The following is a 13,998-nucleotide window of genomic DNA, read 5'->3' as shown; positions in this document are numbered from 1 at the left end:
CATAGCAGCAGGATGTGAAGGAAAGGGGTTTGATTAAAGGACAGGAAGATTATGCCTCTGTTTAATTATAAATTTCACACTTTTAGTAAACTATTATGTGTCCTGAACATGTACATTTAACTAATTATATAGAGGATATATGTGTATTGCCAGGTAATTGTTCACTGCAGTGTGGGAGAATATTGATGAGTGATTTTCTTTATTACCATAATGTAGTTGCCAGGAGATGAAAAAGAAGATAGTTCAGTGTGGCAAACTGTTAATAATCTCTAGCCAACAATTTGTTAGAAAGAGCAGTGAACAGTTTCTGGACCCAGTTTTGCTGGTAATGTAGCTGCTAAGGCAAACGGATAAATTCATAGTACCTCTTCACTATACAGCCAAAAAAGGGATTGATGGATATTACCGTCTTCTTCCTCTGCTGGGCAACAATGAGTTGGCAAGGCCTTGTGGTACCACAGAGTCTATAGTATAGACTGATATTTAGGAGGAAGATCTCCTCACCAGTGAAAATGAGGGCTAGCCCCTAGAAGCCCTGATCTACTTGCCATGGTAAGCACCACTATCCCAAGACAGTTGTTTTTGGTTGTAGTTTTATTTTGGTTTGGGTTTTTTGTTTATTTGTTATGTTTTAATTTTTCATTTAGAACTAAGAAAAAATGATTCCGTTTGAGGTCAGGAGAAATGGAACAAAAAATATTTCTTCTATTTCTGGAAAGAAACAAGGCAAGAAAATGAGGGGTGACTTGGGGCAGCCATCTGCACGTTTCTAAGGAGAAAAATAAGTGCAAATTTAAGCACATGCAGAGCGTGAAGAGTGAACAAAGCTAGCTGGGAAAAGAAGTGTTAAAGCAGCAAGACTGTCAACCGGCCATACTGAATTTAACCCTAGAGTTGCTGTAGCCTGTTTCCAGCAGGGTCTTTGCTGAAGTGCGCGGAGCCTCTTCCTAGTCTTCAGTCTGCATTTATCACTCCAGTGGTATTTTCAGTATTAACATAATTATTACTGCTGGTAATATTAGAAAAATCTGCTTCTTCACTTTTATGATCCACTTTCATTTTAAGGTGTTATTGAACTATAAAATGGTATTTATTTGCTCTGTTTGTTGAAGCTAATAACTGAAACAAGTTTGTTAGTTTTGAAACATAGTATACCAGCAAACTCTCCCTGTCCCTAGTCTGGTCTTTTGGTCTGGTCATCACTCTTGATGGTCTGGTGGGCTTATTGGTATTTATCAGGCACTGATAGATATTTAAAGACACAAGACCTTTTATATCAGTTATCCTTGCTTAGTTGCTAGCAAAGCTAGGACTTTGAGAAGTTGTTTCCCTTAATCTTGGCATAGGGGCATGAGGACAGTGGAGTAGATGAGCTTCCAAGCCCTTTCAGTTCATCCTCAGTTTCTATGCCTTCTAAGCAAGATTACTTATTCCTTTGGAATTCCACTCAGCCAACATCAGTGGAGCACCCATCCATATGTAAGGAATTGTACTCTGGAGGTAGGAAAAGAGGAATGGTCCATTTTCTACACACCATAAAAGGACATTGCCAACACTCTATAGCCAAAGACAGAGTGACAAGAGCAAAACTCAGGAAATGCATTGGACCACAAGTCTACCTAATAGCAGAGACTTCAGGAGAAAGACCCAAGGATACACGGATACAGGGCAAGCTGTCCATGTTTAAGCTGCCTAGAGAATGTACAACTATGTGGAAATATGATTGGCCAAAGGAGTGTGAGCTAATGGTGGTAGACTAGCACAGAAACCCAGCAAGGCCTCTCTGTGCAGCATTCCTTCTACCTGGGTATGGACGGACCATTCCTTAACCTGAGGTCTGAAATCCACTTCCAAACAAGGTACGCCAGAACATTATGCCCTGTTCCTACGCCGAAAGGCAAGGGAAGATTAGAATGGTATTTTTAAGCTTTGTGATCTGCTCTTAGGAAATGGGTTCTCATTTCTATCTTCTGCTCTGCAGAAAAGAATCTCTTACTTCTGTGACTTGCATTACGATGAGAGGAGGCAGGACAGAGGGGGACAAGAAAGGGTCAGAGAGAAAATTTGCTTCTAAGGCTATTTCTGAAGCGTCCACCCTGAGATATTGTCTCTGATTTTCAAGAATAGGGAGAAAAATGATACAAATGGTGATTGGAATCAGTAGAATATTTCAGGGGATCCTGCAAATCAGTGCTTGAGGATGCAGGGGCATTTATTTCCTTTGAGAAACACTTCCTAAATGAGGTGGCATCTAATGGCCCATAAGGAAGCTGTATGTAGGCACTGGAGTGAAAGAAAAATGCATGAACATGTGGGAAAGAGTGCAGCCTTGCTGATGTAAAGAATGAACTATCGGAACAAGAATTGAAAATTGGATCAGGGCCTCCGTATAGCGTACTCAATGTCAAATTGAGTCACTTGAATTTAATGCATCAAACAAAGGAGTTTTGCACACAGGAGGAACACATTTTTGGGTTGGTGCTCTAGAACACTAATATAACCATTGTAGAAATGTAAAATGCTGGTGTAAAATGAAAAGAAACTAGCAGAATGGAGGCATTCAGGAAATGTCCTCTGATGTTCTGGCCGCAGGTGGTAAAGAGGTGATGGTGTTGGGTACCAAAGACAAATAGACTGAAGAAAGTTGGCCAGAGGAAGAGCTGCGGACTTGGCAGCTGATTGGATATAGAAATGCAAAAACATCAGGATAAATGCTCAGATATAGACAAGCCATGGAGTAGAGGTAGCACAAACTCTGAGGTTGCCACAGATTTGGAGGAAAAAAGTGAGGTCTGTCTTAAAATTTCTAACTTTAAAGAGCATGGTAATACTTGACAGAGATGTCAAGTTTCGAAGAATTCAAGACCCTGAACTGCTCATCTTTTCCAAGGGTCTCCTAGATACAGTATGCACAGTAGGTGAGCAAATGGTGAGTGCCCTGGGCACTGGCTGACTTAAGAAATGGGGCTGTAGTGCTACAGAAAGAAGAGCTGAAGATAGACAGCACTGTGGACTCTCGGAGAAAGTGCTTGTTGAGGTCCAGGCAGGTTTTCTAGACAAAGCCTGTGGGGTAAAATGTTAAAGAATTTACCTTTCAAGGCAAGATGAGAGGGAAAACAAAGTAATGGACACAGAGCAGCAGACTGGAGACAAAAAGACAATCAGGACAGTGGCTTGCCCAACCACAAAAGTGGATCAGTTTCAGGGTCAAAGGGAACCCTGAGCAGAACAAAAGGCAGGAATGTCAGGGTTGAGGGGGCAGTGAGCTGGAGGCCCCAGCAGACAGATCATAATCTACATTTTCTAAGACTGTACTCCCTGGGATTAAAGATAAAGAAGGGAGACTCTTCAGTTCTCTGCAAAGGGAACAGAGAGAAGGCAAGAATCCAAACCAGGTAAGTGGCTGTCTTCAGGCAAAGCAACGCCTGACTAGTAGCAAGGGAGAGACTGAAGGGAGTCAAAAATACCAGAGCTGGGATACACATGGACACCATGCAGTACTGCTCAGCCTTTCAAAAGAAGGCAGTCACAACCTGAGTGAACCTGGAAAACACTAAGTGAAAAAGTCCAGGCCTAGAAAGATAAACATAGCATGCTCTCTCTTAGAAATGGAATCCAAAAAAGTCAAACTCATAGAAGCAGAGAATAAAATGGTGGCTAACATAGGCTATAGGGATGTTCAAAGAATACTAAATTTTATTTAGACATTTTTTAGTCTAAACAAAAATTTTGTTCTAGACAAGACATAAGTTCAGAGATTTTTGTTTCCCCTCTTTTCCATTCTCTTCCTCCAGGCAGCTGCTGAGATTTACAGTTTACTGCCTGCTCTAAGATAATTAAAAAAAAAAACAAACTATCACCACAAAACATAATATGTGAGGTAATAGATATGCTAATTAGCTTGATTTGTCTATCCCATAATGAACACAAACCTCAAAACATCATGATATCATTATGCTATATGTTCCACAAATATGTATAATTTGTGTCAGCTAACAACCAACCAGTATGTGTAAAACGTCAGAAGAGTTGGCTGGGCCAAGTTGGAACAAGGCTGTCCTCAGTCTCTCTGGTCTAACCTCCACTCAGTTTCCCAAAGCTGCTTTGCACTGCAGGGATACTCCAGTGTCTCAGACCATCCCAGCAGTCAGCGGAAGCACCGTGGGAAAAAGATGCAGAACCAGCCGCAGTCATGTTTCCTAGTTTATCTCTTTCAAAAAACATTAAATAAATGAGCAAAGAATGCTGTAATCATGACCTACTCATTTAATGACCTTGTTTGTTTTGTTTTTTGTTTCTGCTAGATGCAGCCGCTCTCTGTCCCCTGCCCCGATGAACATCTGCACTAGGCCCAAGCCTTGGAGTGACTTACCTGAAGAGTGACACCATTTGTCTGAAATCTATTGTAAGTACCTTACGCCTCCAGTGAACTAGTTTACTTTAATAGATGATGATGGGGATGATGATGATGATGATGATGATGATGACGACAAACCACACAATTGCAAAAGCAGGTACAATTACAAGTAGCTTCAGCCTTTAGATGCACCTGCATCTCTTAGGTGAGCAGTCCCAATACCCGCAGCTGTTTTCAGCTACCAGCATTCATTGCACGCATGCCTGGGTAGTGTCCTCTCCCATCTCTCTCCCACCTCCTGGTGGCTGCCTCATGCGTGCCTCTCCCAGGACGGTGGTAGCTCCCCTCCCCGTGTTTATGCTCATCATTTGCCAGTCTATTGAACCTTGCAGTTGCTTGTGTTTCATGTCACCCAGGTCAAACCTCTGAGCCAGCTTAGCCTGCCTATGCCTACCTGATCTCTAGGACACACCCCATGTTGTTGCCTCCTTTCAACTGTAAGCAGCCAGGGCTTCCTTTTGGGACTCTAGGCTCCTTCCACCATATTTCTAGCCCATCAAGTCAGGTCTGATTTGCCCTCTGGATGCATGGCTCTGTGTAACTGATAGGATTCCTTGTACACATGGCATTTCTGTAGAAATATATCCCTCACAAGGAAATAAAACAGGGAAGGAGAGTCAATATCCACAGGCAACTAATGAAAATTTACTAACTAATCATATTAAAACTAATAAACAAATATATGCTTTTTCCACGAAGAAAAGCCAGAAATTTGAATTGTTTAGACGTTCTGCATGCAAAATAATTATGCATTTTAAAATGAAATCTCCTTTTTATTGGACTTACTAGTTTTCCTGTACATTAGAAGGCAGGTAATGGGATGGTGATTTACCGAAGTCTCTGTTACTAGAAAATGCTAAACCTGGGGGGCTAATACTCCTCTTAGGTTCAGGTAGGACATTTCACATTCATATTACCTAAGTCTTTAGCTATTCTAGCAGACCTCAAACCCAAAGAAATGAAGCCAGAGTTTTGTTTTGAGTTATTTTACCTGTATTGCGTTTGGTTTCTTGACAATTGATGATAGCTGGTGTGTAGGTGATAGACAGGCCTTTCTAGCCAAGATGGGCAATGAAGGGCATTGAGGAACGAGTGCTTACAGACATGAGGAGAGGACCATAAGTTGTTTCTTTTGCCTATAATCACACAGGGAACTTAATTGCATAATTTATCCTTATGTTCAAGCACAAGGAGTCCCTTAGAAAGCCTCACATCTGAATAGTTTCTCACATCTGAGTTTTGCTTCAACACAGAGTGATGCCTGTGCCAAGAGCACAGTCACTCTAGGGTATAGACTGGTGTCGAGGTTTGCGCAGAGTCCTTGTGCTGCAGAGAACGCAGGCCTCGACCTAAGAACTGATACCTGATCTCTCTTGGAATTGCAAGGAAATGCCCAGTCAGCTGTTTTTGCTTCAGAGCGGTGTTTCATCTTCCCCTGGGCTCAGGACATGGGCAGGTTGGCTTATAACCCTATCAGTGTCTGCTCTTCAGAGACTGCTTCCTTACATACATGAAAGAAAATAGTCACCAAGGTGGGAACAATATAAAAATGGGAACTTTACAAAAGTGGGTCCCTTCCTGAGAGCTGCCAGGGCTCTGCACCTGTTCCCAAAGTTTGAGAGGTGATGGTTGAGGTGAGTGCTGGGTTTTCGCACATTACCTGCACACATGCTCAAGCCTGCCGACTTCCCCTTGCTGCATGATCATGAAGTGAGAGGATGTGTATAGAGGGTCTGGCATGGCAGAGATGAGTGTGTCTACTCCACTAAAACTTGCTGAGCCTTCAGTGGGTGCCAGACACTATTCTGGGCACTGGGATATAGCAAGGAACACAAACAAATCCCTACTTGTGAGCTTACATTCAGTTTCCCTGCTCTATAAATGACAAACAGACAAAATAGGTACATAGAAGCTAACCAAGGACTGATTTGATTTTATTTTCCTTTTTCCTTCCAGAAAGTATAATTGAGAGGAAAAGTGTGAAAGAAATGCAAAGGGGAAACAATAGGTATGCAAATGAATCTTGCCACCCCACCTCCCAGTCCCTGTCCTCGCGCATGACCCAGAGGCTTCTCAGGACTCCAGTACCCAGGCTCACCTGTTCTCTAGCTTCCCTGAAAATCAGGCCTAAAGAAGACTTCTGTAAGAGTGTGAGCGCCCACCCTAGTGCCATCCTGACTCAGTGCAGAAATGTGCCCGCTCTCGCCTTCCAGTTCCACTGCGGTATGATGAGGTCAACAGCTCTCCATTGCTGCTCCATCGCTTGAGAGTGTCCCTTGGTCTCATCCACTCCTTGGGACGCAGCTCCTTCAGCAAACTCCCTTCAGTTAGAAGCTTTACCTGTAGCTGGGCAGTAGTGACACACACCTTTAACCACAGCACTTAGGAGGCAGAGGCAGGAGGATCTCTATGAGTCTGAGGCCAGTTACAGAGCTAATTCCAGGATAGTCGAGGATGCACAATGAAACCCTGTCTCAAGAAAAAACAAGGGGGGGGGGGGGGCTTTACATGTACCATTTATTTCCTGCCAGGATCCCGACTGCAGTGAGGAAAGACACTGAAAAATATTGTAAATCAGCCCTGCCAAGAAGAAGGGGGAGAAGAGATTGAGATAATAAAATGCTTTAATCATGAAAACATTTTAAATTAATGTGAGAATACTGGGCCAAGTTGTGAAAGGATAAATTGTAAGAAGGCGTGATAAGCAAGAGTCATGTAGGTTGGTTTCATGAATAGCCTATAGTGTTCAGGCCGATGGGCCACTGCAGGCCAAGTGCAGCTTGCTTGACCCTCAGCTCCAAGGAGTCCTCAATGCAGCCACAGCAATGATAGGCATGTGAGAACAGGAGAGGTGGGGGGCGGGCAGTGAGGCCAGGGTTGAAAGAAGAGTTTGCTCGCTACAACAACAATCCTTTTGCCCTTGCCCCTGACCGAGATATTCAAAAGATGACTGCAGTGGACACGCCTTACTTCCACAGCTAACTGAACACCACAGAACTACTATTTTCCAAAAAGCTCTCTCATAGACTACTTGCTCCTGGGCCAGCCTTGTTCTAAACACAACCTGGCTCTTCTCCTTTACTCTTAGCCACAGCCCACAGCTGGAAGGTATTGCTGTTCCCATTTTACGGATGGGGAAGATGGAGACTCCGAGATGCAGACTAACCTGCCTTGGGCTCAGTTTTCCTAAACCCCCTCCCCAGGTGGCAGTAGTCCTTTACTTCCACCCCACCCTCCCCAGACACTCTACAGTGTGAAACAGAGGAGGGAAATAGTTGCCACTTCCAAAAGGCTGATCTAAATGACTGAGTGATTATTTATGAAAGGGAGGTTCTGCGTAACCCTTTCCTAGCCACACAGGCTGCTAAGTGGGAAGCTGTTCATGTGCAGGAGACGGCATGAGCCCACTGAAGGGAGAGAATTGGGAGAGAGAGAGAGAGAGAGAGAGAGAGAGAGAGAGAGAGGAAGCACTTGCCTCTCCACAGACCCTGGAGACTGATAAGAGCTCACGCAGATAAAATATTTATTTTTCCATATGTTACAGAAAGCATTGCCATCTCTGTATGTGTGCAGTATGTGTGAAGGAGTGTGAACTATATACATCCAACAGCACCATTCCGCCTAATTTCCATGCATTTAACATGCTTAATACCTAGCAGCGTATCCATATGTTTTAATGCATCTTTCTTTGCACAAACAATATGGTCTAGTTAGGCGAGAGCCAGCATCCTCCACAGCCTTGCTCACTGCTATCTTTCAGCCCGAAACTTTCTGTCAGGACCAGCACAGGGAGAGTTAAAACACAGAAGGTTCTGCTGGCTAACTCGACTGCCCTTCACCTTAAACCGCCTTCCTATTTCTTGAAGCAGCCTTTTTCTCATAACAAAAATGTTCACAGTGGGGAGATGAAAATGTTTTTGTTCTCTTTGGACAATTGGGACGTGTTCAGTCAGAATGTCAGCACTGACCGTTGAAAGGCGGGTGCCTGCGGCCACACTTTTTTTTCTTTTTCTTTCTTTTTTTTTTTTTTTTTTAATGCAGAGCTCCACCAGTGTGGCGGGAGGAAGTGCACAATGATTGGCCTGTTTTTCTGTGGAAGTGTTCTGGGTACACCCAGTTTTGCTTTGCATATATTTACGAAACATCTGCCCCTTTCTTGTTCTGAAGTCTTTTTCTGTCACAGCCCCCTTCCCCTTTCCCCCGGGTTTTCTTTGTTGTTGTTGGCCTGTCTGACTTTTTCGTTGAAGTTTTCATTTTCCGGATGAGGGGCCACCTCATAACAGTGTATAATTTTAACAGGGAGGGAGGGAGGGAGGGAGAGAGAGAGAGAGAGAGAGAGAGAAACAGAGAGAGAGAGAGGGAGAGAGAGAGAGAGAGAGAAACAGAGAGAGAGAGAGAGAGAAACAGAGAGAGAGAGAGAGAGAGAGAGAGAAACAGAGAGAGAGAGAGAGAGAGAGAGAGAAACAGAGAGAGAGAGAGAGAGAGAGAGAAACAGAGAGAGAGAGAGAGAGAGAGAGAGAGAGAGAGAGAGAGAGAGAGGCGCACAGCAGGCGGGGGAGAGAACAAACTTGAAAGAGACTGAGAGGCCAGAAAGAGCTTGGCAAACCAGCCTTTGGCATGGTGACCAGGAGGAAGGTTCTGGTAGGAGTTTGTTCTCTGAAATGCTGCCTGGAGTCAGCCAGTGTGCTGCTGCCCTCTACAGGTTCCAGGGGATAGTACAAGCTACAAAGGCTTGTCCAGACACATCCTCAGATGTGCCATGTTTATACAATCCTTTTTATGCAACCAAAGAAGGCATTTTCAGTTAATTACAAGAGAGCTTGCTCTTTCCTCCTTAATAAACCACAAACTGAAAAAAAATGGGTCATAGAACAGCACCTGTGCGTGTCAGACAGATTGGTGTTATGTGTTGCTGTTTCTTGGCTTCAGAAAAAGGAGTCTTTCCAAAGAATTGTGAAAGAGGTTAGGGTGGTAGAGGAAATGTTCGATGGTCAGTATGCCGTGCTCTTGTCTGTGACTGGAAACAGCCATGGTAAAAGGACAACTATAGTGATACTAAGCAAATGAGTGAAGGAGCCGGGTAGGTTGGTCTTGAAGGGGTCCTTCTTGCAGAGGAGGCTACAATGCCCCTGTGCCATGGACAGACGCCCAAGGTGATCGTAGACATAAGGTGAGGCACAGATATCAGGCAGGTATCAAAATCCAATTCAAGACAAGAAGCAAGAACGTAAGCAGTGCAATTTCTCCAGGGTTAATTTAGAGTCATTGGGTGGTTTGGCAGTACTGGGGCTTGGAAAAGAGCACCCTTAATTCTCCGAACCTCATGTCTGAAACTAGCTCAGGCCTTGTCTGTAAGCACCAGAGGTCATTTTCTTTTCTGATACATGATAATGGTCATTGGTGTTTTGTCCCTATATTTAGATGAATTACAAGGACCAGCCACTCTTATTAAATACTCTTCATGTAATCAATGAAAAAGCAACCAATCCAGGTTGATTCCACTGCTGCATAAAAACTAGGAAACTTAATTGAGATTCAGACTGGGACTAGTCTCCAAGTGTACTTGAATTTCAGCTCTGTTTAATTCCATCAGCAAACAGCTATTGAATGGCTGCTGTGTATAAGTTGCCCTGGTTTACGGTATAGACTAAAGAAAGGGTAAACTCTGGGAGGACAGGACCCACACTGGTCGGCCCATAACCTGTGTAACACATCGCAGCCATGGTATTTGTAAAGTGAATGTGTGAATGAGTGAATGAATGAAGCTAGCAGAGCAGAAGGGCAAAAGGAAAAAAAGGATGAAGAGCAGGAATATATCAATAACTAAAGTATTCCTCTTCCCACAGAGAGGTCATTTTCTCCTAGAAGTAATAGCATGTAACTAACAAGGTGAGGGTTAGTGAGGAAAACACGAGTCCTGAAAGTACTGAGAGATTTCAGGATGACACAGAGAAGAGTCATCCTTGCTGAAAGAGGGGACACACAGCAGCATATCATGAAGCTGGCATTTAATAAGTGTGAATGGTATGTCTCTTTTCATCAGGCAGAGAGGAGAAAATACTGATCAAAGCAAGAACAGTGATGAGTAAAGTTGAAGAGCCCAGAAAATACATTCCAGAGCTCTGGGAATGATAAACAAACTCCAAGACGGCCAATGTATAGGACCCGTAAAACAATATAGGGCAGAGAAGGAACTGACCTTGAATGCCAGGCTATCAGGTCCTGTAGGATTTACTGATTGGAACGCAGTAGGACAAGGGAGTTAAGGGGTGGTGAGAAAGATAGTGGACACCAGCATCCTGGACAGGGAACAGACTTGAGAGGACTGCAGGGTAAGCTGAGGCCGAGGAAGGTGAGCGCTGCACCTGGGGCTTCTACAGCAGACCACACTGCAGGAAATAGACACATCAGGAGAAACACTGGCTCTCCAAGGGGAGAAAGGGGGTAGGGGGACCTTGGAGAATTTGATCTTGGATGCTTTCTTAATCTGGTAAACCAGAGTAGCAGATTCTTGGGGGTCCCCAGGTAGGCATGGGATTCAAGGGTTAGTCCCAGAGTTGCCCCTTCAGCAATGAGACTTTTTTTTATATGTTGGCTTTCTCCACTTTGAAAAATATATCGGAAAGCCCCCTTCCCCCAATTCTAATCTTTACCATGCTATTTCTGCCTCATGCCCTCTGAAGAAACAGATTTGATTTCACAACCTGTTGGACTAAAAACACAGCATACTAATCATAACACCATATTCTGCGAGGGCAGATTTGACTACCCAGTACAACACATTTCAATACGAAATATTCTGTATACAAGTCCAATGCCATGCTCATAGAAACAAGGAGAACATGGAAACATAGCGACTTACAACAAATTATGTCCCACACATAATCTATCCAAAAAGAAAAAAAAACATACTCTCTGGTTACATAGTGATAGAAAAAGACACAAAGCCACAGAAACTGGGGACGTGTTCAAGGAGGAACTCCTAATCCCTTTTTCCTGGGGTCTGGGGTCCATCTGCTCTAGATGTTGATTTGCTAGTTACTATCGTTGGCATTGCCACGGGGAGAGGAGCCCTGAACTGACTGATAGCTGAACTGTTGCACTTCTACTCCTGACACTAAATACCACCACCACCTTTCTCCTGCCCAGCAGCAATCTCTTTCTCACAAGGCAAATGCCACTGGCACTCCTGAACTCCGGGAGCCTGGACTAAACCTAAGAACAAGGAGCTGCTTAAGACCTGGATGAATAAAGAGGAGGGTGAAGAGTATGTATGTGCTCCTCCCCCGCTTAGCTGCAGGAACCTGAGCTCTTCCTAACCACTCTTCACTTTCTACACCACCCCTCTCATCTGGACAGCCTGCAGGTCGAGGTTCTGATTTGAATTATGAATTGACTTAAAATAAAACTAATAGGAACAGGAAAGTGGGATACTCCACAATGTGCTCCAAAAACAGACTTGAAGCTAGAAGGAACCTTGTAGGGCCCTCTAATCTAAGCGCTTTATTTTGCAGATGAGGAAACTGACGCCCAGAGAGGTGAAGTGAGGTGCCCAAAGCCACACAGCAAGTTGCTGGCACAGCTAGTACCGTAGCTCAAGTCTCCTGACTCCCTGTCCATTACTCTTCCCATTACTCCACAGGCCTGTCTCTAAGCTTCCCGACAAATGCTAGAACGGTAAACCTCCACAGCATTTTTTCCAGACCATGTTAAAGCTCTAAGAGGGACAGGATGCTTTCTTGGATAATGTCAGCCATACGTAGCTCAAGCTGTCTAAAGTTCTGGGACAGGGTCTTTTTATACAGCCAACAGAGTCCAAATGCGGTGCTGTTTGCTTGGCCCATATGCTTTCATGTGTTCCCAGTTAGGCCATTACTGGAGGGAAAAAAACAAGAATCAGCTTGTTTTAAAACAAGGGACATACTGGACTCCCTCCCATCCCCCTTCAGAAAAAAAAGTCAAGTTATCTTTAACAGATTCTAAAAATGCCTTTTCCCAAATATGCAGTCAGTTCCTTCAAAGGGCCCTTTGTTTATTCTCAGGAAGAAACCCAAGACAGCTGAAAACCAGAAGGCATCTGAGGAGAATGAGATTACTCAGCCGGGTGGATCCAGCGCCAAGCCGGGCCTTCCCTGCCTGAACTTTGAAGCTGTTTTGTCTCCAGACCCAGCCCTCATCCACTCAACACATTCACTGACAAACTCTCACGCTCACACCGGGTCGTCTGACTGTGAGTACGCCAGTGAGGTGACCTTGTCTCCCCAGTGCCTGGCATGGGTCTTCTCCCCCGCCCCGGGGTTCCCTGCTGTTTTGTATTCAGAGCAAGCTGTTTCCATTTGGTCTTCCAGAGTAGCCAAGAGTAACATGGCGCCATTTTGATCCAGCCAGCAACTATATATTCTCAAAGCCAGAGTATCTTTTAAAGCCAGGTGACCAGGCATTTGGCCTCGAAATGCTGATTAGTTACATGGGTCACATTCTCTTTCACGAGAAATTCACAAAAAGAAGTTGTATTGCGCCTTACTGATTATTCTTGCTCTTGGTAACAGCACTTCTACCATTACTAAATGGAACAACCAAATATGGACCTCAGAAGGCCAGTGAGACACAAGGAAACAACCATTTCCAAATTACATAACCCGAGTCAGATTTGCATTAGTTATTGGAGTCTCATGTAGCTTGGCTGAATTTCGGTCTTTCCAGTTTTTAATTTATTTTGAAGTGGTTAAAGGATAGCATACATTTACAGAAGAAAAGAGAATGGCTTCCAAGAATCCAAAAGCCACCCAGACTTCTCATAGCCAATAAGAACACAGGTTAAAAATATTTTTTAATTAAAAAAAACTGCCTACGGGCTAAATTTGGAAATGGGCACTTAATGAGAATCGTCACTATTGAAATCACTTCTTTGGTGTTTATTTTTGCCATCTCACTAATCTAGAAGTCACTTCTTAAATTCTATTTTAAGAAAGTTGATAAATCACGTTAGAAGGCTGTTTTTCGTTTCTCGAGTGTAACCCAGTACTTGAGAGAGGAACACATGTGTTGACAATACCAAACCAAAAAAGTATTCCGTTTAGCTTCAAGATGCCCAACAAGTCTTCTGAACTGATCTCTCCACAGGGTGTCTGGTAACAGGCAGAGAGCTGGCATAATAGAGTGAGTTAAATATACCAGGAAAGCTTTATTTCCCAAAAGGGCTCCATTTATCCTGTTCCTCCAAGACAAATTTAAAAAAAAAAAAAATCTCCATTAGGAAATCTCTTGTTGTTATTTCTCTCACAGAATAAATGTAGAATTCTGCAAGGAGGACGAAGGGTAAATCTGGGCGATTCCCTCCCCCACTCACTTTGCCATCATAGCCTCTAGACAAGGGATGTGAGCTGGGGCAGGGGTTGGGCTTCAGCCACACTCCAGCTGTCACTAGAAAATGGAAAGAAAATGAGATCTGAGTCACTCAGTGCCACGTGATCTGTGCAGCCAAACTTGCCGCTTCTGTTTCGAGTAGAGGCCGGAAGCAGGGACTTTATCCCAGGGACCATCATCATAGTCACGTCCATGGCTTTCTTGCCTGGAAGTCT

General features: G+C 43.9%; 1 protein-coding gene across 8 annotated transcripts in view; it reads left to right on the top strand.

Moving 5' to 3' along the window:
* The window catches only part of Zbtb20 (zinc finger and BTB domain containing 20), a 777,531-nt gene that overhangs the window by 717,850 nt on the left and 45,683 nt on the right, over positions 1 to 13,998 (top strand). For 5 of the 8 annotated variants that reach the window (XM_041672753.1, XM_041672752.1, XM_041672750.1 and 2 more), the window contains 2 exons: positions 4,305 to 4,405; positions 12,460 to 12,647. The exons of 1 other annotated variant lie outside the window; for it this stretch is intronic. Coding sequence is in view for 1 of the 7 variants with exons in the window: in XM_041672749.1 (XP_041528683.1) it covers positions 6,406 to 6,425; positions 12,460 to 12,647 (208 nt within the window). In the remaining 6 variants the exon portion in view is untranslated. Of the gene's footprint in view, positions 1 to 4,304; positions 4,406 to 6,394; positions 6,426 to 12,459; positions 12,648 to 13,998 lie in introns of those variants that run through there. 2 more of the 8 variants (XM_041672749.1, XM_041672755.1) reach the window with 2 other exon arrangements.

The sequence above is a fragment of the Microtus oregoni genome, unplaced genomic scaffold (genome assembly GCF_018167655.1).
Source record: "Microtus oregoni isolate MIOR12 unplaced genomic scaffold, Mior012 000023F_ref0000262, whole genome shotgun sequence".
Classification (NCBI taxonomy): Eukaryota; Metazoa; Chordata; class Mammalia; order Rodentia; family Cricetidae; genus Microtus; species Microtus oregoni.
Note: the sequence above shows the minus strand (reverse complement) of the source record. Positions and strands in the feature narration are given on the sequence as shown.